The 26,640-nt window shown below is 44.3% G+C and overlaps 1 protein-coding gene across 1 annotated transcript in view; it reads right to left on the bottom strand.

Annotated features, from left to right (window-relative positions):
* The window catches only part of ERBB4 (erb-b2 receptor tyrosine kinase 4), a 381,166-nt gene that overhangs the window by 278,693 nt on the left and 75,833 nt on the right, over positions 1–26,640 (bottom strand). Inside the window, exon 4 of the mRNA XM_067298612.1 lies at positions 21,982–22,168. Coding sequence (XP_067154713.1) covers positions 21,982–22,168 — 187 coding nt within the window. The remainder of the gene's footprint in view (positions 1–21,981; positions 22,169–26,640) is intronic.

Below are 26,640 nucleotides of genomic sequence, written 5' to 3'. Positions count from 1 at the left end.
AAGAAAAGATTTGACTGTCTGTGTATACAAAATGGGCTCCTTTGCATTTTTCAGTGCAGCTTAGAGTCCTGATTAAAATAATAAACCAATACAGCTATCAATTAAGAGAGTGGAGAAGTAGGTATGCCAACCAAAACTAGCAGCCACACTATAAAAATAAATCAAAATAACAGCGGCACTGAGAAAGCAGCAGTTTACTCTGAATGTTGGTACTAAGTATTCTTGAAATTGATGTTTTACAGTGATGCTATTAAACATATTTATACTGTACTGATGAGGAAGAGAAAACCATCAAAGATCTTTATTTCTCCAGTAAATAGTCACAAATAACAACAGCACAAGTACCTGACCTAATAATTTGCAATTATCCCTATATCACAGCAGACTGCCCTCCCACAGAAACGCCCCTGCTCTTACACTGCCATTTATGAGCAGCACCTTTGTAGAGACTGATGAAAAAAATAGGAGCTTAAGAATAAAGTATGTTTATATTTCCTTCCAACACATTTCTGTAAATTGTGGTGTAAACCTAATTGCCCAAGAGCAAGTCAGTGGAATACACGTTTTATTTCCATCTCTGAGCGATTACCACGGGGTCACCCACATCGCCACCTGCGACTCCTGCAGGCCTATTAATGAATACCAAAACCCCGTTGCTGTGCCCTCCTCCTCTCTCATACGTTACTCATGAGTCGGCAGGCCCTGTTAACCATTTGGAAAACGGGCCTGTATGCGGTTAGCTGCTCATTAAATGCTGTTCCTCCGAGCTAATAAACTCACATTAGCCGAATCCTACGTTGCAAATGACTGGCAAAGCCCAGGCTTCCCTGTAGCAGTCCCCGGCCGTCACATGGCAAGGTGCGCTACAGCAATTCACACGAAACCACTTTCCAGTTTTGTTGATATTTGATATAGAGCAGCGCTGCCTCAAAGTGGTTGTCAAAACCACGTTTGCTGATAATGAACCGTTTCTGTGCAAGTGAATGCTGCAGCCTCCAACCTCGCTGTTTATGATATTACAGTGTTACAGGCTCTCAACCCTGAAGTTGGGGAAATTGTTGGGAAATTAAGACGTAGTTTTTGGATGCTAACAGTAGTCAGCGCTTAATGTCTTCGGGTTTTGGTAATGCGTTGAGCTATATAAGAAATAAAAAGCTAGACTCATGATCCAATATATTTTTCAAAGTGTTAACTGAAAGCCAGCCTCCGAGAAGGTCATATTTAGGCATCAAAATAAAAGACGCTCACCCACGCAAATTGAATATTTGTAGGGTTTAAATGCAAACAAACAAACCGCTCTGGGCCCCGACTCTGCAAACACTTATGTACACGCTCCTGTAAATATTTAGGAAACTACTACTGTATTTTAGTGCCTTACTTTCAGCACTTTCTTTTCTAAACCCTAGCCCCATGCTCTGTTGAAATGCACCTAACCAAATAACAAAAGAAAAGACAGAGGATGCTGTTTACTCCGGGGATGGGTCTACAGGCCCACCTTCCTCCAGCCCGTGGTTGTTAAACGCTATGAAAAGATTACCTCATTGATTTCAACACACTATCCACAGACCACATGGATTAGGTGCCTGAACTGTCCATTCGGGATACAGGCATCAGGGAGGAAGATGGCAGAAAGAGCAAAGACCAGCAGTTCTTCACGGTAGAAGATCATCAGGAGCAGATGAGGAGTGTTCCCAGAATAACAGCTTTCCCACTTCTTTTGGATATTTGACAGATTAAAGTCTTATGTGAGTGGCCGGTAACTATCCCACATCCTTTAAACACCCCCTGTACATGTACATGCAGTGAGGTCTGGTTTATTTGACTCAGTGTCAGTCATCAGATGAGAGTAGGACTGGCACAGCAGCAGAAAAGCAGAAGAGAGCATAGACCTTGAAAAGCCTGACAAAAAGCACATGGAAGGCACAAAGTTTCCCATCCATTTTACGCGTTTCCATCAGTTCACCAGCCTCCTTGTACACCCTTCTTCCACTGAGCCCAGAAAGGAGCTAATATGTCATTCCTCGGAAACAGCAAAATAGTAATTAAAATTAGGAGACAGAAGGTCTTCGTGAAGCAAATTCTCTAAGAAGCCAGTCCTGTCCCTATGGTTTTCACCCTTGTCCTTAATAGCCAGTCCTGAACACTGTTATTTTACAGAGCTCATGGCTCTGGTATTATCCCAGAGCGATGAGGCTGTGGCTTTCAGTTGCTATGCAATTTTCAATTGTAATACAGGAGTCCTCCTCTGGCATCCCTATGTTGCTAAGGAATGTATGGTTCCCGTCCCAGGCCTCACCAGTTTCTCACCGCAATCATACATTCCCTTGGACGAACGTGTTAATTAAAATGTCACTGCGACATTTCTTTCTGCATTAGATCACGGCTTTGTTTTTAAGGAGCCAGCAACAACAAGGTGGGAGAAACCCAGAAGTGGGTTATGGGAAGATAAGAGCATTACTAATTACAGCCTCCACCTTTCTGCAAAACTGTGATACTGTTGAAACGTAAGCGAGAGATCCAGCACGAGGAATAGGCTGGAGAGAGGATCCTGGGTGCTGACCAACTCCCCATGTGCGAGTAGAATCAATCTGAATGACTTTATTAAGTTGTTCATGCCTTTCAGCTCTTAGTCACAAGGCTTGGACAGAAGACAGAGATTGATTTAATGGAGAATGAATGTAATGCTCTGCAAGTAGCTTAGACTGCACCAATTAATCAATTATCCAAGTATACTCCCTTTTAAAACATTCATTACTATTTTAATCTTTAATCAACTGCTTGTTCCATGCACTGTGTGGTTCCTACGTTCTGGTCTGTGCAAAGAACAATATTCACTTTGCAAAGGAAAAACACCGCTTTCAGTGCCAAATGTGAAAAATTAGAAGTGTGCTGACCGCTGTATAATGTGAACAATCTTATAACTAATGGCTTACAAACCATATTGGCACTTGCTGTGGCTTTGCTTGATATACCCATGAAAAATATTTATTGAAGGTTAGCAGCAGAAACTGATCTGAACAATGTTTTCACCTTCATGTCTCAGAGCTTGGCACATGCATCTGAAACTTCTACAGTCAGATACCATATTTCCTAAAGCCAAAAGTGATGTCAAGCTGTGGGTTTTTTTTTTTCTTTTTTGGAAAGGATGAAGAAAGCTTGAAAACTGTTTGCCACCACCTCTCAGTCTTTGGCTTTCTCCACATCTTCTGGCTCTAAGGTAGGGTATAGAGTAACTCCACAGCCAGAGGAGACAGCTCACCCCAGCAAGGCCCAATCCAAATCCCATTTTAGCCTGGGGAACCTCTCTCTTGACTTCAATAGGTGTTGGAATATGTCCATAACTCTCTGTTGTTTGTTATTTGATCCACTTCACCACATCACCATAATACTGGTGGCCTTAATGTGACCACTTCAAGTCCTATCAGCCTCTTTGCCTCTACGGGAATTTCACATATTTCTTCCAGCTTAGGAGGCTTTTTGGCACCAACCATTCTGAAGCACCTTCAGCAACCAGATGCTGGGAAAGGTCTTTTTGTTAGACAAAACCCTTCATCCGTATGGAATGAAGGAAACCTGGTGTCAGAAAAGGGGAAAAAGCAAAAGTGGGATCTCAGACTGATGGTAAAGCAGATCAGGAAGTATCTGCAATAGTCAGGAAAATGCATGTGTTGATAACAAGTCCAGTGTTTGATGTGCATACATGCTTTACTGTCTAGCCTTTCATCAAGAGCCAGAGGATTTATCCTTCAGAGATGTGAGATGGAACAGCTTAAATTGGTCAGTGACCACAGAAAGGATTAGCACATTATTATCTTTTTAATCCACAACATTTACTTTTTCAGGATTTATCAGAGCTAATATAAAAGTGATTAGTGTTCTAGTTTTGCCAAACAGAGTAAGAGGTTGTTTATGACTCCATTCCCACACACGGCCTGTAATAAACAGATAGTGCTGCCTGGAAAGTGGCCAACAACATAAAACTTCATCATTTGCAAAATATTTGCAGAAATAGTAATGACTTGTGCAATTACTAATAAGTACCTGGACCTTCTAAATGCAAAAGTATGTCACATCACCCCACCCTGCAAGCACACAATAAAGGCCGCGTGGAAAGTCCTTCAGCTTTTTTTACTTTTGCTAGACATGCGCTATTTTTAAAAAAGTGGGATTGCCAGCCCCCAGCATTCCAGAATCTTGACTCAGCCCCCAAAAAGTCATGACTGAAAAATGCTGAGATGTTAAAAATAACCAATGTTATTTTCTGAATGTGCATTCTAGCTTCTGAGAATTCAGGATTCGTATTTTTAATTTTCCCTCCACATTTGTGATGTCTAGAAAAGGATTTTATTTTTAAATGGAAGCTGAAATTCTCAGACCATCACAAAACTCGGCACCTAAGGCTTTAAGAACCACCCTCAAATTAACTTTCTCAAACCTCCATAAATAATTTTAGATGTTAACCCTCTTTTTCAGAATAGCATATGAATCTGAGACTTCAGGATTGTGTGTCCCACCCTTTCCAAACTGGACTTGTATTCCTGAGATCATACCATTTCAAAAGGTATTTAGATGGCTAAACCCTACTGATTTGAGTTAGATGGTTCTCTGTTTTTAAATATGTGGCCTCTGAAAATATGTGTCTTCTGAAAACAAGGGAGAGGGTTTTAGGTTGTTGGCTGCTTTTGAAAGTCATACTTAAAAATATCACATCAGCAATAAAATAGAAGAAAGCTAGTAAGCTAAAAGGATGGATGAACACATTTAGAGACATAACAAAATAAAAATATTTTCTTTTCCCTATCCTTTTATTTAGACTGAATAAATCTGTTTCTAACTTTGTTTGGAGAAGACCTAGAGAAGTGGAATTTGTTCTTGTTTTGGAGTTCTGTGATTTCAAGCAGAAGCTAAGTCTCCTGTAGCTTTGAGATCAATTTGTAGAGTCACAGGATTTAGGTGGTTCAGATAAGTTTTAGATACTTCTCTTAACCTCTCTAATGCTTAACTGAATCAAACCAAACTCTGGAAGTACGGCAACTGAATGCTGTCGGTCTTTTATTTATTAGTAAACGTTTAGCTTTTCAAAGGCAGAGGTGTGACAGTGCATTTTAGCCGTGCATTTGCATGTATAAAATTGCACATGGCGAACAGCTGAGCTTACCACTACGTCCTAGACTATGATAGCTTTGCCTTGCAGCCAGTCCTCTCTGGTCACTCTGTTATAAAAACAACATGCATTGCACACCTCCACAGACAGAACCCAGTTAGCATCCTTACTCCACTCAAAACTGCACAAACATCCCAGGCCTTAGGGTATCTGCAATGAATACCCATGCTAAATCTCCCCAGTATATATAACTGTTCCTTTCTTAAGTTTCTTAAATTCTAACCATGAGGAATTTAACTTTGGGCTGAATCCTCTAGTTCTTCATTCATCTTGACGCTGAAAGCACAAAAGACAAGCTTGTGAGAGCTTTCCTTTCTTCCCCAGTTTGGACTGCAGATCAAACATGAACTGCTATAGAGCTCCAGAGCAGATCAGGATTTCTAAATGTCTTGTTCTAATTTAAAGGTTATGTCTGCATTGCAATCACACTATCTCAAGTAGATATTCTGAGCTGGCTTTGGACTAGCTAGAACTCATACTGTGAACAGTGTGACTTGGATAGCAGGGAGATCATTCTGGCCAGCAGCCCAAATGTTTGCTTAGTATCTAGGTTAGCCTTTGCGGCCTATGCTGAGTTGCCTTGCTCCTCTGCCAAGAGCGGCTGAGCCAGCCAGCTAGCTGGGGTTCACATACCCAGCTTCTGTGGCGGAGACGTGTGCTCAAATCCTCGCGCAGACAAGGCAGAGCATACAACCGTCTTGCACTATCAGGCCAAAGAATTACTGAATTCTTCATACACAAATGACATCAGCAGACATCCTTCTTCTGCTAACTGCTGTAGGTACAGAGACTGCTGTTCTCGCTTTGAACTCGGCCAGGTGCTATGCGAGGCAAGCGCCTGCTATGCAGTGTATGCTAGATCTTTAGCATGTCAGCAAGCACCTTCGTCAGCCACGCACAACCTGCATTGTGCTGGACTCGCACTTGGCGAGGGATGCCGTGCCAGGAGCCCGTCACCAGCTCACACTAACCGTCCCTCTCCCCTCCTGGCGCCAGCGGAGGGCGGCCTACTCGAAGGGCATCTCCCTCGTGCTGGGTGGCTGCCAGTTCAGCCCGCTTTGCAGAGCCGGAGCAGCCCACAGGGGCTGGAGAAACACCAGAGCTGTCCCTGTACATCTACATGTAAAAACAGTTACATGGGATTTAAGTTACTTTTTATTTAAACTAGCTGTCACCCTCCTTCCACCCATGTATGACCTGCAGCTCCGTTTCCATTAGGACCATTTCTATTAGAGAGCAGCTTCTAAGACAACAGCGCAAAAACCTCTCGCAAGGACCGAGATAATATACTTTCCAAGCACACGGCAGACAGGAGGAAAACATAAAAGGAAAACAGTCAATAGCTGCTTCCTATCTCACCCCCTCTGAACTGCAAAAATTTCTTAGGGAGCTGTGAATTACTCCCCCATTGTTCTTGCTATATTATTATTTTGAAGTGGCTCATGCCTGTGTTATTTGTCTGCCTGCTTTGTTTGCTTTATCGGTTTGCTGGGTGATGCATAATTAAAAAAGCCCTGTTTTACCACCTCACTCACAGATCTTTGGAGATAATACAGCAAATGTGGTAACAAGAAAAACACAATATAAGCTTCAACCACTGCAGCTTCCTTCTGCATTTATTGAAACTTTCCCTCTGGAATAAGTGTCTCTCATCAGAAGTGGGTCTGTGCTACAAAAGCTATTATTTCTTTGCTGGTGACATCAGTGAGCACGACATTTTGTTGCAAACAGAAAGCACGGACTCTGAGAGCAGGGGAGACTGGGCAACCCTCCCCAAATGCTCAGCATCCACAGTTCCTGACAAAACCTCCCAGGAGGTACTTAGCATGCGGAGACACACCTGCAGACTGTGACCACACATTAAAGATAGACAATATATTCGTAAGTGCTGGGCTAGATACTCCACAAATATTTGTTCCAGTGAACAAACTCCTTCTGGCTATCCAGGCACCTGGAGAAGCTCAGTAAGGCCGAAACAGCTCTGTGCCTCCTCCCCTGTGCTGAGAGCACGTTGCCCGTTCACACTAAGCTTCCTTCTCTCCTCCTGGCATGGCTGACTCCTCTGGTCTCTCTTTCTAGCACGGCCGTTTTTGTTTATCACTGCGGCTAGAGCTCCTGCCCACGCTCTTCTCACGTCTTCACAACACCATCTCTTCTTTCTGAAACAACTTCACCCTTCTCAGTTTCCTTCCAAATTCTGCTGCGTGATTACGTCTCCAGCTCACTGCCTCTAACCATGCCTTTTCCCTCTGCCTCCATTTGGATGCCTCCTCCTTATTCCATGTCTTCACTCCCAAGACCTTCTAGAGCCTACCATTCTCTCATACACTATTTATATGTCTTCTCCCTCCTGCCTTTGATAAGCCCGTGATGCCACCTTTCATCACATAGAAGACGCTTTTGCAAACACCTTTTGCTCTTTCTTTTGTGCTGTATCTCACAGGAAGATGTGAGCAGCCAACAATTTATCTCATTAGCCTCTTCCAAATACTTCACATAAACCATTCTTTGGCTTGATAGAGAAGTGAAACTGGCTGCTCTATTAGCTAGGGATATGCAAAACTGATGCTCCTCATAAGAAGCTGCATCTCCTTGTGTTTCCTTCACCCATCCCTCTGGGTCCGCTGATGGCCTCTTGTCTTAATCACACTGAGCTATTTAGGGCAGGGGCTGTTTCATGTTGCTGTTTTCTCTTTGCTCTTCTCCTATGAGCTTCTGGGCCATGACTGGGACTGTAAGTGCTACCGTCAGTATGAAGGATGAATCCTCTGCAAATTTAGTTGATGACCCTTGCATTCCAGAAGAAATAGCTCAGCTCTATAGGTTAAGGTTAAGAAAAATCTACATTTAACTGCAAGCTTACTAACTTGAAACATGAACAAACCCCCTAATTTAGGAACGTCTATGAAAAAACACTTCTCTCAACAGGTAAGATAAAGTTTAATGTTTATCAAGAGTAAAGTTACAAAAGACAGTGCTATTATGGTTTAACACAAGCCCACCATCTGAGTCATGATAATAATAACGTCTGGTATTCTTATGCAAAAATAAGACAAAACACATTTCTGTAAGCCATTTGGGGACCTAAAGAGCATATACAGCAACAGTTACCACAGCTCAAATGCTGAGTGACAGTTTATGAATTCAAGGAGACTCACGAACCTGTGGTAACTTGTGCACCTGCAGTCACCTTACACATCCTATCTTCAAGGCGCAGAAGGGAAAACATGGCCCTCGCTGCTGTCCCAGGCCCCAGCTCAGGAAGATGATAGGTTTGATTTTAAATCCTTTCCACCCTGCCAGCAGAGCAGAATTTGGCTACAGTCTTTACAAGATAAGTTGTTAGTTTGGGCACTTTAATATTAGCTTTAGGTGGCTGAAATAAAAAGAATGTCAGCTGAATGCTGCAAGGAGCTCTGCTATATAGGACAAACAAAAGCAAAGCTCAAGTAAAGCTGAAATAAACTTTATGAAGAAGGGAAAAAACATTTGCTAAAGGGCTCTTAACTGTTCTTGTTGGCTTTCGGAGGCATTAGGCAAGAATGTAGAGAAGTAAGTTTCTAAGTCTTCTGCTTCTCTTCCTCTATCCAGACAGTAGCTAACAGTGCACTTGGGAGCAAAACGATCAAATAAACAATCTTTTTCCAACAGTTGCCTTTCAGAAAGATGTCTGCTATAGAGTTATTTGGGCAATGCTAGATCACATCAAGTTCAAAATTAGGGCCAAGGTTGGTAGGGTGCCAATACCATGGCATTACAGTCAGCAGGGCAAGAGATGCCTTTTCCCCTTGATTTACTTTTTACTTTTAACATTTACTTTCCCCTAAGTTTTCCTGTAACTCCTGGTCAAAGTGAGACAGACAAGTAAGCAAGGCCTAATCTTCACACGGCTTACATTGGTTTAACTGAAATCAGTTTTGAAGTCAAGTCAGTTCAGCAGGTATGAAATCCCATGTGCATGCACTTAACTTAGTGCACAGACATCAATTTAGCTCATCTGAGTTACTAAAGTAGGCTAAATCAATACAAGCCACTTGTAAATGGATTTAAGAGTACATTCATGTGGGGTTTGCTTCAATTTAAGAAGTCATGTTAAGGAGCAATTTTAGTTAAACCCAAAACAAGCTTTCTCTCTTGGCTATCCTTAAACTGTAGATTATGACACTAATTACCCATATAAAAAAGCAAGCACGGAGGAAAGCAACCCTCACATCTCTGAATAGGCTACCTAGAGCCTCTGCCTCACATCCCGCAGAAAACAGACGTGAAACAGGCAGCCAGAACCTCATATCATAAACCTCTCATTGCTAGGTCTGCAAAACCACCATGACGCAGTGCCAAAGCATGTAAACACTGGTCATACGCCGAGTGCAGGAGAGCCAGCTACCTCCTCCAGTAACTTCTGGGACACTGCAGAAGAGCACAGCTCCCTTCAAGGCTATGCCTGTGCTGGGCGCTCAGCAGTCAGAAGCACCAAGGCAGCTTTCTTGAGCTGCTCTTGAAAAAGCCTTGGACTTGGCTTGGATACCAATGAGGCACATGTGAACAACAAGTTTTGAAATGGCCTTGTAAGGTGGACAAACAGCCCAACTTCATGGTGGTAAGCTGGTGCTCGCAGGGGGTCACAGTCCTGATTCCGAAGTGGCAGAGGCCACTGGGAAGTGCCCTGAGCAAAGAAGGACATGGGCAGCAGTGCCACTTCTTCCTCAGAAGCAGAGCAGTGAGATCGGTTGGGCCCACTGACAAAATAGGGATTGCAATTATATGTTTTTTCCATCTATACCAGAGGCTGAATTAACAGATTAATGTTTACTTTCAGTCGCTGCTACCAGCCTGAGGGGGAAATGGAGCAGAATGAGGTCAGCAGGGGCCAGGGCTCATTCATCCCATTGCTTTAGTCAAATTTGCTCAGCTGAGCTTGGATTACTTTTCCAAACTTCAAGGCTGGCTTCTAGTACAAGACATTTCTTTTTAAGGGAGGAGGAGGAAAAAGGAAAAAGCCTAAAACTGAGGCTATGTTAAGATACTAATGAACCTCTCAAACAGCAAAAATATTATCTTTATGTGGGAAGTTGAATGTTTCTGAATATTAAATCACAACCATTCAGCTCAGACCGTCCACAAGTCTTGCTCCCGAATGAACCTGGGGCTGTGGCGAGGTTTACTGAGTTCACATGGGGCTAACTGTGCACCCACTGGGATTAAGCCATTACGCAGTCACAGCCATTAAAACGTCCCTCTCGGCTCTTCTTCCTGCATACACCAAGGAGGAGGATGCCCTTGCACCCTTACCCTATGCACATTTCAGCTTGGTGCTTGCTTTCAAGACATCAATACTCGCTGAAAGTCCAGCACCCTCTAAGGCAGAAGAGTCTCTGAGTCCTGTCATTGCTAAAGCATTTAATGACTGTCACCTCTCGGTTGCAACAACACTACAGTATACACCTGGGACTGGGCTGCATCAGCACCTAAGTGCGACTGTCAGCAGCACAGCTACCACGAGTAATAGTTAACCCAGCAGGAACTGAGGAAAAACGCACCCATGCAGTCACTACATCAGCATTTAGGAATGCCCACGCAGCCCTGCGTGGGCAAGGGGAAAACAGGAGACTCAAGTCCTTCATCCACCCTTTTCACCACATACTTGGAGCGTGCCGGAGCGATAATCCCCTCCACCTTCGACCTGCTCACCGCTTCCCTGGAAAGCCTCCGCGGGGGCCGAGACAACCTTACTGCCAGCCGGAGCAGTCAGCGCTCGCCAAAGCTGGCTGCACCCAGCTCACCGCCAGCCCTTGGTAGCGGCGCTTGGACACCTAACCGAAGAGCAGCACAGCTCTCCTGTTCAAGCAAGAAGCAAACAAGCAGCTCTCTGGGCGGACTGCAGTTCTTTGACATTGCTTTGGCTTAATAAATAAATAAATACAGTGCGCTTATGTACAAGAAATAACAACGGCAAACTAATGGCACCATTCCAAGACACAACTTGCTCCTGAATTCAATTCTCTGCTCTGGGAAGGATAAAGAGACACACTGGGAGCCCAGAGCTAGCCATATTGCTTAAAAATTAGCAGAGAGGCACAGAAATCGTGGTTCTGCATCCAGTATAACCTCAGAAGTGATCACACCATGCTCTAGGGACACCTACAGTAGTTTGAAGCTAGTATATTGGGATAAATTCAAAAACAGCAGCAAGAAGCTCAGGGGAAAAAAAAAAAACAAAAACAAAACCCAAAAAACACAGTTTACCCTGCCAAGAAGCCTGTAGCTTGTGTCAAACTCCATGTGGATACACCTGCTCCACCCCAGTAGCTGATTCACTTAAAACTTAATCTGTGTATCTATATTCCACTGGAAACACAACAAAAGAAGTATCCTACAATTGATATTAGAAAGAAATTTGAACAGAAAACAGCTTTTCCAGCCTCTAAATATTTTCAAGGTTTTGAAAGCCTCCTCCTTCCCAGACCAAGTAAGCAAGCCAAAACCTGACACTTTTTCAACCTGAAATCCGAAGGAAAAGAAAATGCAGACTAACCCATTAAAAGATTCAATTATTGTTTCAATTAACTCAAATTATTTCAATTTGTTTGGTTTCAAATTTATAGAAGGCGGCAAAAAAAGTTGCTTAACATCACAATCCATATATTTTTGTTTTTAATACTTCCAAAGATGGTGCCTTGACAATTTCAGCACTTTCCCCCTTAGTTTTAACTCCCTTCTCACAGCAAATCTCCCTGTCAAGGAACAGATGTTTTTCAATTAAAAAAAAAAAAGAAAACATTTTGTCAAAAAAATCCACAGCTAGCGCTAATTGTAGGCTGTATACAGGAGACTGGAGCAGAACAGCTTTCTTCATGCTGTGCAATAATCTTGGCAAGAACATCTGGATTTTGCCAGATAAACTTGGCCTCTGCATCTTGCCCTCGGATACCGGTGACCCACGGTCTTTTTGGAAGCCGCCTAACTCTGCAGCACTTTATTCAACCCACCGCATTGGAAGCGGCTCCCAGACTTTCTGCAGCCTTTCCCGTCAATCTGAACACGCGCCTCGCCGATCCGTGAAAAAGGACCACGCAACAACGCACAATCTCATCTCTCCATCACAGCAGAAAGAGCCGTCTTTGATGCCGCCCTTCCCTCCGTGCCCCCACGTCAGGAGGAGCCGAGATTTCAGACTCAAAGCGTGTGGCTGGGCTCTTTCTGACTGGCAGGAACAGCAGCTGGCTCCCTGGGGAACCGTAACGCCAGCGTGGAGCTTGCAAGAGGATGGGCTGCATGGATGCCCTCTTCTAAGCCTAAGAGAAACGAACGTGCAGCTATAAAAGTTTCACGAAGGGGAAAAAAAGAAAAAGAAAGAAAAGGCAGGCAAAAGGGTTTCAGAGAAGACAGCCCCTTGAGCGATTTCCCAACATCAAAGAAAAAGGCCTCGAGCGTGTTCTCCTCATGTGCTACCTTTGTTCAGCCTCTCCGCGCCTGCAGGCGCATTCCCGGCGACACACGAAATGCTCCCGTGGCACGCCGGCAGCTCCGCGCCCGCAGGCATTGCCTGCCCAACGCTCCCAGTATCTCGCTCTGTCGCTTCAGACCAGTCCAAGCTCATTTGATGTGGAAAGCTGCTCTTGTGGAGCAAGGTGGTACCAAGTAGGGGAGACTTAAGTTCCCAAGAGCTGCAGCATTTTTGTATCAGCTGTGCTGCTTTGCCGCCCGCCTGTTCCTTCATCCGTAACGCAGCAGTATTTAGGTGATTACTTCTGCTTTGCTCTTGCCATTAGATTGTGGGGCACGTATCCAGGAGCTTCCCCACTTCCTTATCTGCGCAGGCACGGTGATCTCCCTTCTGCAGGGCTCTGCCTCTGTGTTTACGTTCCCCTCAAGGTTACCTCCTCCTGCCTGCCCATCTCTGCATTTGCCTCGGTGGGTTGGCAAGATCAGGCCCGGCGGCTCTGCGTTTTGGTGGTTAAAAAGCATAGGCATAACCACAGCACAGAGAACTGTCCCCAGCTGCTGCCCCCCCTTGAGGGAGGCCCGCCGGTATCGCTCCTGCTGTCGTGGGGCAGCGGGTGGGTAGTGAATGAGGCAGGCCAAAAAGGGGCTCTGCACACAACCCTAACTGTCGGCTCCTTCTACTTCTCCCAGTCACAAAAGCAAAGCTCCTCACTGCGAATGCCCTGCTCCCAATCTGGAAGGCCATCATCCACGTGCGAGTCATGGTGCAGTGCTCGTGTGTGCAAGCTGACAGAAGAGCGCTCGCGTGCCCTGGAAATTGCACACAGGACCTGTCAGCACAGCGTTACAGAGCAGCGCTCAGGTTGTCAGAACGTTTTCTTTCACAGAGCAACACGCAACGCCACCTCGCAGTAACGGCATTTGCCTTTCACGTCCCAATGCACAAAGACCACATGATCAAATTCACGGTGTTCACAAACCGTGGCTCACTCGCACCTCTGCGCTGCCGCACCTCGAGGCTGCGGCGCACCTACAACCAAGGTGAAACCATCCCATCCTGGCTTTGACCAGGCCGATCCCAGCATTGGCCAGGCCGAGATCTGCGACACCACGAGAAACAGGTCTGTGTGCAGGGCAGGAACGGGGGCCAGGTGGGAGCACTTGCCCCCAGCAGCCTGCAGCCAGTGAATGACATGAAAATAAACAGGAACCCTAATTAATTACCCCAGGAACACTAATTAATTCCATCTTGAAAACCTAGGGCCCAAACCCACCTTCTCTGAACTCCATGGGCCTTTTGCAAATGCCATGAATGGTGTCTTAAGCCCCAACTCTGTATTCCCAGAGATCACTAGAAAAGCGAGCTCACATCTGGATTTGGGTTCAGTCCAGGTCTCTAGGTACATGCTGCTTTGTAGACATCTGCTACAAAGCCACTGAAATGCCTTTGCTGAGCCACAAACCTTTCAGCAAAGACACTACGTTGACGACTGACTGCCAGAGATTCATGGCATTTTTGAGCCTAGATGCCAGCAGCCCCACTGCTGGAGGCCGGTCCCTCTGTCCCGCCGGTGCCTCTCAGCTCACATCCCCTTTACAGGCTCAGAGAGACCCCACCGTACTGTGGCAACTCAACCACCTCACGCACCTTGCTCGCTACCCTGCCCTTTGCTAGGCAGTGCCGATGGGCTGAATTCCCCATGTAACACACACACAAGGTTTTAATTATTTTACAAAAGTGCCAAATTCCTTGTCAGCTGTAGCCTGTCAGAAGGAATTAAGAAAATCAATAAATTCAGAGGACCGCAGCAAAAAGAAAGAACACCCCAGAAATTAATGCTTCTTTCCTTCATCGGAACTGAAGAAGAGAGACTGCTGGAGGAACACAGATTTGAATTTCTAAAATACCTAATGCAACTTAAAAAGAACAGCAGTAAGAAATGCCCAGGGAGGCTTCTGGCAGGAACCTGCGAGAGACAGCGTGCCCCTTGCAATGAACCCTTGTGCCAGCAGCGATAACCTGCTGGTTGACTTCAGAGAGGTGAAAGGATTTCCCAGGCATCAAAGCAACAACCTGCCCTGGAATCAGGAACTTTACCAGCTAAAATGCTGGACTCTTACTGCTGTTACCTGCATGCTTTTGAAAGAAGGCAGTTTCTGACAGTCAGTCAAGACCAGAACTTGGCCTTGGTTGTGGAGTACAGTCTAGATCTTCCTGCCCTTTCCAAGGAGGTGGGGAGCTGGGACATACCTGGTTTCAGCAGGGCTGTCACTAGAAACTGCAGTTTCTTTCCGACTGTAACTCTTACCACATTTTACTGAAGTTATACTGTAGCTCAACACATCTCTCTGCCAAACTTGGATGTTTTGAAATGCCACCCATTCCTGCCCCACGTGACTGAAATGGAGGGATTACTCTGGTCAGATGTTTCACTCCCTGCAACGCGTGCAGCCAGCGAAATCCCTGTGCTGCTAAAGCGTGGAAGTCACCAAAGTCAGGCAGAGCTACCACATGACCAGAAGGCTTTGGCATTTCTGGATTTATCTTGACTGCCCATATTTCTCAAGAGCTAAAGGGCATTTCACACATCCAAAACCTGGAGAAATTCCTACTTCATAATTGAAAACGCACAGATAGACAGAACTACTGCAGAGAGGTTACAAGAAAAAGGGAACGAATTATTATTTTACATGGTATTATCAGATGACAACAGCAGTACGCCTGGATGTATTCTACAATGACATTCAAACTAACATTTTTCAATGCTAAAAGCTGAATTCCACACTATTGCAGATCCTCCCTCAGTAGCAGTTTCATACTGGACTCTCAAAAGTAGTCTAATTAAAGCAGGCAAACGTTGTTAGCTCTGTCGGGGAAGCAGCGATTCGCAAGAGGAAGCAGCACTGGTGCAGGTCACCACGTGGCTAGGAAGAAAAGCCCCTCTCTCTACCCTGGACTCCCGGCCCTCCTACCCAGCACGCTACCCTTTACACAGCAGCCACGTAACTACACCCCTCCAAGCCCAGGGTAACGTGCTTCTGTTTAACCACAGCTAGGCGGGAGCGGTCTGCTGGGTGCACGCTGCCGGGCTGTTTAGCCCAAGCACAGGAGCCCAGCGTTGCGGTTAGAGCATTTCCAAAGCTAGCTGGCTCGAGGCGGAGAGCTCCAGTGCACGCTGCCGACATGCCGTGAGTTCGAGTCACCTACCATTAGTTAGTATTAATCCTGACAGAGCACCCTAAATACAACATCCTTAAAAGGGCTGAAGTGGGAGTGAGGCACTAGTTAACTTATAAATTAAAGTGTGAATTAAATTATCCACTGAAGAAAGTAAGGGGCAATTTGAATTTCAGTACATTATGAAGTCAAAAGAACTAGGCCAATTTACACCAGCTGAAGATTTGGCCTAGTTTCTCCTTCCCAGGATTTTAAGCCCTGCTTTGGTTGAGTGGAGGCTGCAGGATGTGAACTTATCCTGCTGCATGGTGTTAGAGACTTATGTCACAAACTTTCTGCATATTATTTTCAATAAACTGCATTAGACCATTTACAATTGAGTATTTGCATTTCACAGTTCATATGAAAATATTTGCGGGGGGGAGCATCAGCAAACAACTTTCACTTGTTATATACCCCAAATTTCTATGAAATCCTTTGAATATCCAACTGGGAAACACTTGCTAATAAATCATTATGAGCTCCCCCCGCCCCCTTAAATTCCTTGCCATAATCATTCCAAATGAGTTTGCACATTTCTAACACTAGAGACAGAACTGAAAACAGCTAACTGCCTAGAAATAAAGAAAACTGAGCATAAATTGGTGATCAGCAGCTTGCAAAAATCAAGAACATGAGTTACATCATTTAGCATGACAAAAGCATATTTGAATCCTTTAGAGACCCTGTGTAAAATCCTAGCCTTACTGAAACTAGAAAACAAAACCCAGCTCTTGCTACTGAGCATAAAAAACTCACGAGTGTAAATCTCTTGGGGCTCAAAATCCGTATTTATTTCTGACAGTATACACAATATACCTATTTGCCTCGATGCCACCTGTGAGCAATTTTCTGCTAGCTTGAGGCAGTTGTTCCTCAGCCCAGAGGGTCCCGTATCTGGGACTCCTTCGGGCCACGTCCATGGCAGCAAGCCGCCGAGCGCCTGGAAGCGCTCCCAGCCGCCAATGCCTACGGCACGGGGCAGCCTCAGCCTGGCGAGTAGCTGCCCCGGTGCTCAGCGCAGCGCGGCTCGCCCAGTCGGCGGCGGCGATGGGGCTCCCGACTCCCCAGGGTGTCAAATCACGCCTACGGCGTCTGAGGAGAGCACTAGCTGCAACGGGGCAAATTCGTCCCGGGAAACGGGAGCACCCAGGGGAGACAGCCACGTGCTAGCAGAAGACAGCAGCCCCAGGCACGCTCTGATTTGCTAACGCAGGGGCAGCCACAAGCCTTGTCCCTCTTCTCCGGAGGGCGAGGGTGAGCGAGGGGGACCTGGAGCAGGTTTTGCCCCGTGCCCCCGAGTTCTGCACCATGGCAGAAATGAGCTCTCCTCTCCCAAGGGAAGCACAAGCTGTGCTCCAAGTGTTTCTCCCTGTTCTTCTACCCACCAGGCCGGTCAGGATGCAAACGCCTCCAGATACCTGCAGCTCCTAGGACACAGGGCAAGGAGCGGTCCCGGGGAGCCGCCGAGCCGCCAGGGCTTCTTCCCCAGGGCAGAACATGCGAACTCCCGCAAGAGCCCAGAAGGCGCAGGGTACCACGGGGTGGGGGGGTTAAGCAAATTCCTCCTTCCTGGCTGTATCCTAGCAACACCTCTCCGAGGTTAGAGCCGCGCTGCCTTGCCCACCTGGTGTGCAGCAAGCTGGAGGCAAACCACATATTGCTTTCTTCCCAGCTCTCCCCACCGCTGCAAGGACACCGTGAGTAAGGAGCACGCCCAGTCGGCATCACCCAGGCTCACGCGCTCAGGCCGGGTGTCACGGCGTGGCTTGTGCGGGCCGTACAGTCCGAGGAAAGGTCTCGCTAAAACAGGGCGAGGGTCTTGTCACCGCAGCGATGCAAAGGGGGCCTTAATCCCTGGCACAGAAATGCTTTAGGTACCGTCGCGCGGTGCTCAGGGAGCTCAGGCCCTGGATGGATATCTGAGTAAGATCTGCAAAAGTGCTGCAGGTCCAAAACGTGCACAGTGAACAAAACAAGGAAATTTTGACTCCTCCCGTGCCCTTCCCTCAAACCTGATCGAGCTGCAATGTTTAGCTTACAGTAAAGGAGCTGTCCTTGATGAAAAACAAGAAACCTGTTGGAAAACAAGCTTTTCCATAAAAGATGCCATTCTTTTTCTTGCCGCTCTAAAGCGCCTCTTAAGATTTTTGATTTCTTGTGGGAGAGGTTGAGAAAGATATCAAAAACGTTACAGAAATGATCACAGAAATGATGTTACAGAAATGATCAGATTTAAAATATATTTTTTTGAAAATTAATTGTTCTGTAAAACAAACTTAACAAAACTTTTAAAATTACAAAAAACTATCAGAGAAGGGGAAATGAACACGGGATCAATTTCTAAACCTAACGAAGAACCTTTTCCTATGTATTTTCCTTCCCATCAAGCTAGATTTCCTTCTCTTCACCATCACCAACCAAATCCACTGGGCTACAATATGCATTTATCATTTGAACCTCCATTGCCTCGATTTAACATTTATCTGCATTTTTGCAAAACAAGCAAAGAAGAAACTACAAAATTTGCTGCTTTTATGTGTTATGGAACTGATCCCTGCTAAGTTCATTTTATTCTAATATATTAAGAAATTCAAGGGTTACACAGACACATGCAGGGGAACCTCTGCCCCCAGGGCCAATAGGGGAGATGAGGATATCACTGCCCATTCAAAGATGTATCATTTGCTGTAGATGTCTGTTATTCATCTTCACTCAGAGGAAAATATGGGATAGCTCATAAGTGGTTTTGGCACTCGTGAGTTATCCTGCTTCACCTTTCCCCACTCATGAAGATAAATGCCATAATGAAGCACAGCCATCAGGTATTTGCTCCGTTTGAAGTACTCAAAGTGGGAACATGATTATGCCCTTTCATTGGATAAGTTAAGGTTGACTGCCTAGCTGCATGGGGAAGACAGCAATGATTTGCACGAGCTCACACGCAGCGAAAGCAAGAAGGTGGCATATCCTCCCCCTCAGCACTGGGTATTGTTCATCGCAGGCTGTATAACATGCTCCGTATGTCAAACCTGCATTTTATTTTAAGGCTACTTGGCAACAAGCAAAGGGGAGTCCAGCTGAGATGGCAGCAGCCACTTCATTAGTTCAATGTCTGCTTGGTTTTGACACTTTTGTGGAATCATTGGCTAAATTTTTATAACTACAAGTGAGAAATGTGTTTTGACAGGCAGGATTTTTCAGATGTGTCGCCAGGATTTTAGGACCCGGTCCTGACCTGTGCCACACCAGCAGAACTCCCTCTAAGGCTGACAGATACCGTAAGTGAGAACTGGCAGCTGAATCGAGTCTTCTATGAGGCATAAAACTTAGTGCCTTTATAGTTGTCATTTTTTTTTATAGTGTAGGAGAGGAAAACCAAGCATTTAAAGTTCTATTTAAATATGAAAACCTGACAGACATATCCGACAATAAAAGCACAGCTGGTAACAACACACTGAAAGTAATGCAATAGTACTTGATGGGAGGCTGTAACCCTGTGTCTGGTTAAGTCTGAGGATAATCTACAGGTGAGAGCAGCTTCCTCATTTATGTAGCACAGGAGATACTGTTTGTATTTCTATATTGTGCAGTGCTGGGCAGAAATAACATCAGGATCCCATCATTCAGACACTGCACAAATAAGAACAGAATTCCCCAAACTTTTGTGAACAAGGCATAAGCCCCAGAAAGGCGGTTCTTCACGTGCACGGCAGGAAGTAAGTTTATCCTTTACTCGGCTGGAGGAGATGCACTGTTCAAAGCCAATCTCTTGAAACCTGTAGCGGACTAGAAGCCTCAGGGATAGAAGCTGACAGGGACTGCTTCATCTTAAATTAAGCACAAATCGCTGATTGCTTCTGATGTTAATATGGAGCAGTTGGTAAACGCAGAGAAGATTCAGGCACAGCTGATCTACCATGGCCTTGCAACATCACCAACTCCCACAACCACCAGTTATTTTTATGCAGCTATTAAGGCTAAGGATGTGTTAGGAAAATAAATTAAGTATTAATATGCTCCAGGGAGAGCATTTGCAAAAAGCAGCAGGTTGTGGGTTAAAATAGCCAGGTGCAACTTAACCAGTATACAAAATGGTCAAAGAACAGCTGCTAGAGAGACTCATGAGCCCTGGCACACGCTATCTAGAAAATATTAAGGGTATTTTGAAGCACACACTGGCTTGATTCAGCACCCAGAAGCTATTTTAAGCACTCCGTGGAGGCAAGCTAATGTTATTAGGGCACTTTTCTTCCAAGAGACAACAATACATTTTGAGGCAAGTAATCCCATCAGAAGGCTTTGTAAACACCTTAATCAGATGAAGTGGCTGTGATTATCTCATGTTAAGAAAGATTCAGAGGCTGAGCTAAGGCAGGTTTTCTCCTGTCATTTGAAAGCAAAGACATGCTATTTGCTGGATAGTTTCAGTGCTGCGCCTATCATCTAGAAGTGCCTTCCAGAGAGAATCTCTGGAGTCAAACTCAACTGGAGCATGTCAGCTGGTTCCAGAGCAAAATCTCGAGCCAGGAGCCTACAAGATAAGCTTTTTTACCTTGCTGAGCAGCAAAGCCATGGCTAAACAAGCACTGTAAATAGAAGCCTCACCACCCGGCGCAGCAATGGTCCGAGACCCAAAGGCAAGGGTTTCAGTCCTCCTCTGGCCTTGGCCACACATCACCTCTCCATCTTAGTTTCATCCTGTCTAATGTCTTTTGTAAAGCATTTTGAGACCCATAGACAAGAAAAGGTGTACAAAGAACCAGGTAACACTATTAGTGCACGATGTTATGGCTTTAAGCTATGTCAAGGCAGAGACAGCCACAATGAACACCCTAAATCAGAAGCATAGGAAGAAACGTGGGAAAAGAGGAGGAAGAAATTGGATTATGACAGTGATAAAGAGAAAGTAGTAGATGGGAGGGCTATAGAGACCTTAGGAAGTACTCTGATACCAGCATGATGGCCTCAGTAAAGAAAATTATTAGAAAACTGACTAGAAAGAAAAAAACTGACCAAGAAGAGTCAGCCAAAGCTGTGTTTTATTTCATAAAATAGTTCAAGCCTCCTTCTCCCTCCTCTGTTTTTGAAAGCATACCTATATGACCCAGGGAGGCTTGAACAACAGGGAACTATAGGCACTTGTGTGCTATTCTTAACACAGCGTCATAAAAAAAGCCAAGAGTGAAGGGTGCCCAAATATAGTTCAAAAGGCTTCCACCTCTGTGTTTTCAGGTTCAAACTCCACATCCAGCTCAGATCAGTCATTTGTGCTCTGCATTTAGCCACTAGCAGAAATAAGTCCACTGCACAATCACAAAAGCCTAAGGTCGAAATGATCACAGTTGATACCCTCTTGTCATAAGGGACCAGGTGTAAAATAAAATACTTTCAGGGAACTCTCTAGAGAAGTTTGCGGCTGCCTGCGTCATATTAAATAGCAGCCCAGTGATATTTAGCCAACTTTTAATCTCCCAGACACCACTCACTGCAGACCCTCTGCTGGGAGAAATGAAATTCTGATCTACCCCATATCTTGATCCAGCCCCAAATTCACAAATGAACACAAAAACATGGATTTGGCTTACATTTCCGCCTTAAGAAAATAAGCATTTTTCTCTCTATATATATAACGCTACTTTTTTCTCTGAAAAAGGAGTTCTAAAATTAAATACATCAAATGCACAGCCTGCCCCCCACCAGTGCAGCAGCAATGGTGACAGAGACAGCAACAAGAACAGAAGATAACCCAGTTATCTTTTGAGGGGATACAAGAGTTAAACTTCCTTGCCAGAAAATACAGAACACCTGAGGCAATGTATACGCGATAAACAAGGATTACTGGGAGACCAACGTGCTCACTTTCTCAAAACTAAAAACTTTGTAGAAATGTCTAATCTTTCAAGAACTATTTTTGTTTCAAATATGCTCTGGGCATGAAGTCCACATACAGCCTTTGATCAATGCTGAGAAAAGTACATTTGAAAACCAAAAAAAGGAATCAAATTAAGTACCGACCAGTCTTTCAAGTGCGTACAGCTGCCAGGCTCTCCTGGTACCTCTGTTGTTCACAGAGCACAATGACATTTGGGCAAATATTCATAAGCTTGTTTTTTCTTGTGACTAATCCACCACGTTTACAAGTTTCACTTACCAGTCAAGTTCTTCAAGCCAAGTTCCCTGAGTCCAAAGTTACCGTCCTTTCTGTAGTTGAGAAATATTGCCAAAGCGTATCTGTCTTCGTAGAGCTTGGTCCCGCGAACAATGCGCAGGTTCTCCAGTGGCAGGTACTCGAACTGATTCAAAGCCACCAAAACGTAGCCCGTGACTTCTCTGATGGACTGCAAGAGACACATGAAATAAACGCATTAGAAACGGTCCCCGTTTGATCACTCTGGATTTCTCGTACAATGGCTACTTTACTAAGAGTCTGGCACTTGAGGGAAAAAAAAGTTTGCAAAAAAATTCTTTTTCGACTTATTAAATTTATCACATTTCTGTTTCAACTTGAGTTTATTGCAGATACCAGTTTGAAAAGTAGAAAATTAAGCAGTAATGATTTTTTTCAGTTTTATTAAACTCGAGCAGAAATTCACAGTAAGTATAAAAGATACACCAAAGGATGATTTTTCCCAATTCAAATTAGCGATTAGGTCCAAGGCGTCCATACGACATAAGCAGAATCCACCAGGGCGACGCCACAGTTGAAATAAGATCGTCTATGTGCTAGTAACTGTCTTTTGTACGGGATATTCAGGGCTGAGACTGAAAGGATGGACCATGGAGCAAGAGAGTGACCTCTGGAAAAGCTCCCCATGGAACAAGGAGATGGAGGGTAGAAACGGAGAGCAGGTTTCCAAAAAAATAAATAAAAAGCATACATATATTACCACCTGGTTTTGTACTTCTAAATAAATGAAGCCAATCACAGAACACCTGCAAGATTCAGCTTTAGGTTTCATTTTGAGGTGTTGCAACTATTCATGCTGTATTTCCCAGACTTGGATCAAAAACAGCATCAAAGCCACCAGCAAACCTTTGAGTTTGCTGAAAACTTTGTTTGCTTTAAATGAACTATTCACATAACTCCCCTGCTTATATTCAGGAATTGCCTGAGTTGTAAAAATGACTACAATAGCAAAACTAGCAACTCTTTTTCAAAATCTAAAACAATAACACAACTAAAATTTTTTTGTTTTAAAAAGAAAAAACTGTCTGAAATTACGCCCTTTCAAAAAACAACATATATTCAAATATTTTGTAATATATAATTTAAACTGGCCTAGAACTCTGCAAACCTCTTTGAGCCGTCTCATGCCAAGATGCCCAGAGCCTCACCATCCTCAGCTGGATGGCCTTCGGACAGGCTGAGAGATGCTCCTGCCCCGAGCTGCTCACAGAAGCAGGACCTCCATGCTGGAAAGGGTCTCTCAAATGCAGCTTTCCAGTCTCACCTAACTCCCCACCTGCAGCATCCTGCAGCCACTAGTTACGTGTGCATTTCTGTGTGTGTGTGTGTGTGTGTGTGTGTGTGTTTGCATGCGTGTATTTAATGGACGGAAGTTGATATAACTACTCGTGTGCTTCAACGGACACAAACACCTTTTCCCCACCTTTGGCAATGTCAATACTTAAAACAATACATAGAAAGAAAATCCTGCTTAGAATAATGCACCTGGACTATAGCTAACATGATGGGGCCTCCAGTCGATACCATAAGAAAAATAAGCAAGCTAACAATAGTAGGCATAGAATTAAACGTGCGTGTGTGTGTACCACTAATAAAGGCAATGGGGATCTGCAGCACAAAGGACAGGCTCCTGCTTTGCTGTTCAGCGCAGTTGCCATGATTTCATTCCTAAGTGTGCATAAACCTTTTAATTAGGTTTATAAAACTGAGTGTAAAGTTCATAAGATTATTACCGAGCATGGCAATATACATAAGAAAGGGTTATTACTGAGCATGGCAATACACACAAGGAAGGGTTTATCTGCTGCAAACTCTGGGCAGTGGCTGTCCTTCAAAAGTCAGAGCTCTGTACTCCGCTGAAGCTATGAAAAAAGCTCTGGAGCTATTTCAAGACTTGCTTGGCATCTAAACAGAGCCCAGTGTCATTTCAGGACTTTGATGAGAACCCAGTGAGTTTAGCTAGGTTGAGATGTATGGTTCAGTAGCTCAATATTAAGTGCAGAGCTGCATTGTACCCTGGGACACTGATTCCATTATAATCAGAAGCTTTCTAGCACTTTCATGATAGCTCTTTGCTTTCAGACATTTCAGTTTAGCCAGTTTGGTCAGGAATTTATTTTTTATTGTACGTAAAGATTTCCTTAAGCTGGCTTTTCTAGCTTTCTTCAGAATTCAGAAAATATTAAAATTATACTCATGACTTTCTCTACTGATATTCTAGGGGCCCTGTGATTGCTCTAATTCATTTAAAGGGACTTTTTAACTTGGAATCATATCAAAAAAACCTTAAAAGCAGTTCCAAAACTGCATCTGACCAAGTCCTTCCTGCCAATTTTTGTCACTCAGAATCACACTTTCTATTTTTAGGATCTGCCTTATTTATTGCCATACAGAAAGTCCACCTGAAAAGGCCCTAGTTCAGCACGGCACTGAAGTTACGCTGACACTCCCTAGCAAACCTCGGGCCATTCCAAAGTAGAAAAATTGAGAAGAGAAGATGGAATTGGCATTTTTGTTGTTGTTGTTGATTGTTGTGAATTGCCACCCCCTACCCCAGAAGCTGTGCTTTGTTTGGTTTATCTGACTGAAATGACATTTTGGCAAGTATTTTGACAAGCGCTAGAAGGTCCTTTCCAGTCCTGTAGTTTCCATCAGCACTGCAACATCATTTTCTCCTCTATAAATGCAACTATTCACTGGAAAAATGGCCATATTAATCCTTGCAAATCAAAATGACCAAAATAACCTGAAATCTTTCAGATTTACTAGAACATGGCATACTGATTGACCAGATCTACTTGTCTAGGTGTTTATTTTTTTTAATCCAACTTGAACGAAAAAGAGCAGTAACATATCTTACAGGGTGACGTGTTTTCTGACTGGTCTCACTTGAAAGCTGCACCGCAAGCGCAGCTGGCAGTTCAGGTTTTGGCCACTCCTTGCTGATGCTGTCAGTTTGCCAGCGTTGCTACTTTTGATGCGATTCTTACTAGAAGTGGACACCTGCCCGCTCAGAGCTCGCTCCAAGCGCTGCTGGAGGCATTGCAAAGACTCCTATTGGCTTCCACGCAGACCCAAACCCTCATGCCAGAAGGGATCATCTAGCCTGATTTCCTCCTCTGCAACTCCTGCCAAGACTAGGCATGACTTGAACCTCCCACCCTTTGTACACAAAGCAGAACACTTTCCAGTGCCCTGCTGAATTATTTCAATAACTAACTAACAAGAAGTGGGGCTGAAGAGCTGGATGCTTTGTTTGTTGCCCCTTGCAAGGATCAGAACTCTGTATGCCCTTCCTACTACATATATATTTAAATGTATATACATATAAAAACCACTAAGCAAACCAACCAGCCATCTAAGGAATAAACTCAGACATTTTGATGTTCTATTTTAACTGCTTTTGGTTCAACACTAATCTGTGTCCCATCAAGAAGGTGTATGGGCTCACAGCAGTGGTAGTTTGAGTATCGCCTCTTTGTTCGATTCTTCTGTTTGGGCTGGAGTTCCTCGCTAAAACACATTTCCTGGGAGTCAGTCCACCAGGGGGAGAAAAAAAAAGGGGGGGGGGGAGGTGGACAAGGATGCAAATGACTAAACTGCAGTTCCCATGATCTACAACTGAAATGGAAGAGACAGATTAATCACCAACAGACTTAAAGCTAAAAGTTTCCAAAGAGGAAATAAAAAAAAGTCTAGCAACCTCCAAACTTCCTTGCTGACAATTATGATTTTGCAGGATTTTTTTTTTCCATTACAACATCATTTTGACTAGAAATTCCTGCCCAGCATTTTCCTGCCTTTCCTTGTCATCTTCCCAGTTCTTGAGATGCAACTTACTGCTTTAGGACCTAGAGAGCGAGACTGCAAACAGACACACGTTCCTATAATACTTCTGCTTACGTACACACATTTTGGCTTCCCAAAGCTGTTTGGATACAGGGGCGTGAATGAATGTATAGATCTGAATGAAGAAGAGGCTGAAACTCTCCAGCTCCCCTTTGCTCAGGGAAAAGGCTTGCTGCTCATCAAACCCTCCTAGCAGATGCCTGGATGTTCGAAAGCGGATGAGAAGACACTTTTGAGAATTCAAGAGCCAAAGGTGTCTGCTCATTTGATTTGTCATGTTAGGTATCAGGTTCTGAAATAAGAAAGGGTATGCTTCTAGCAGGGGGGAAAAAGAAAAAAAAGAGAAGGAAAGACAGAAAATGTATTAATACTCAACAAATCTAAAGCCTCACAAGCTGCTTTAAAACCACGTCAGGTCACAGAATCCAGTCTGATATAATTATCAGAGGAAAATTCCTCATCTGCATTCATTTTTAGATGGAAGAAGAATACTTCTTGTGCTTCACAGTATATTGTTCTCAAGGATCAGCGCTTCTTTTCAACCAAAAAGTCAGCACACGGGGAAATCTCATAAGGCAAAATGCACATTCAGTTTCTAAGGCTGTAAAAGGCAAGTCGCAGCTAATAAGCATAGGTCAGATCTGCTTGGATGAGAATGGATCTCTCTTCTCCTGTCTCATATTTCCTGGAAACATTCAGAAAGGAATGTTTATTAATTTACTATGATTTAACGGATGAAGCTATAAACGTTCCTGTCCTGTAGGTAAAGCATCT

The sequence above is a fragment of the Apteryx mantelli genome, chromosome 6, assembly GCF_036417845.1.
Source record: "Apteryx mantelli isolate bAptMan1 chromosome 6, bAptMan1.hap1, whole genome shotgun sequence".
Classification (NCBI taxonomy): domain Eukaryota; kingdom Metazoa; phylum Chordata; class Aves; order Apterygiformes; family Apterygidae; genus Apteryx; species Apteryx mantelli.
Note: the sequence above shows the minus strand (reverse complement) of the source record. Positions and strands in the feature narration are given on the sequence as shown.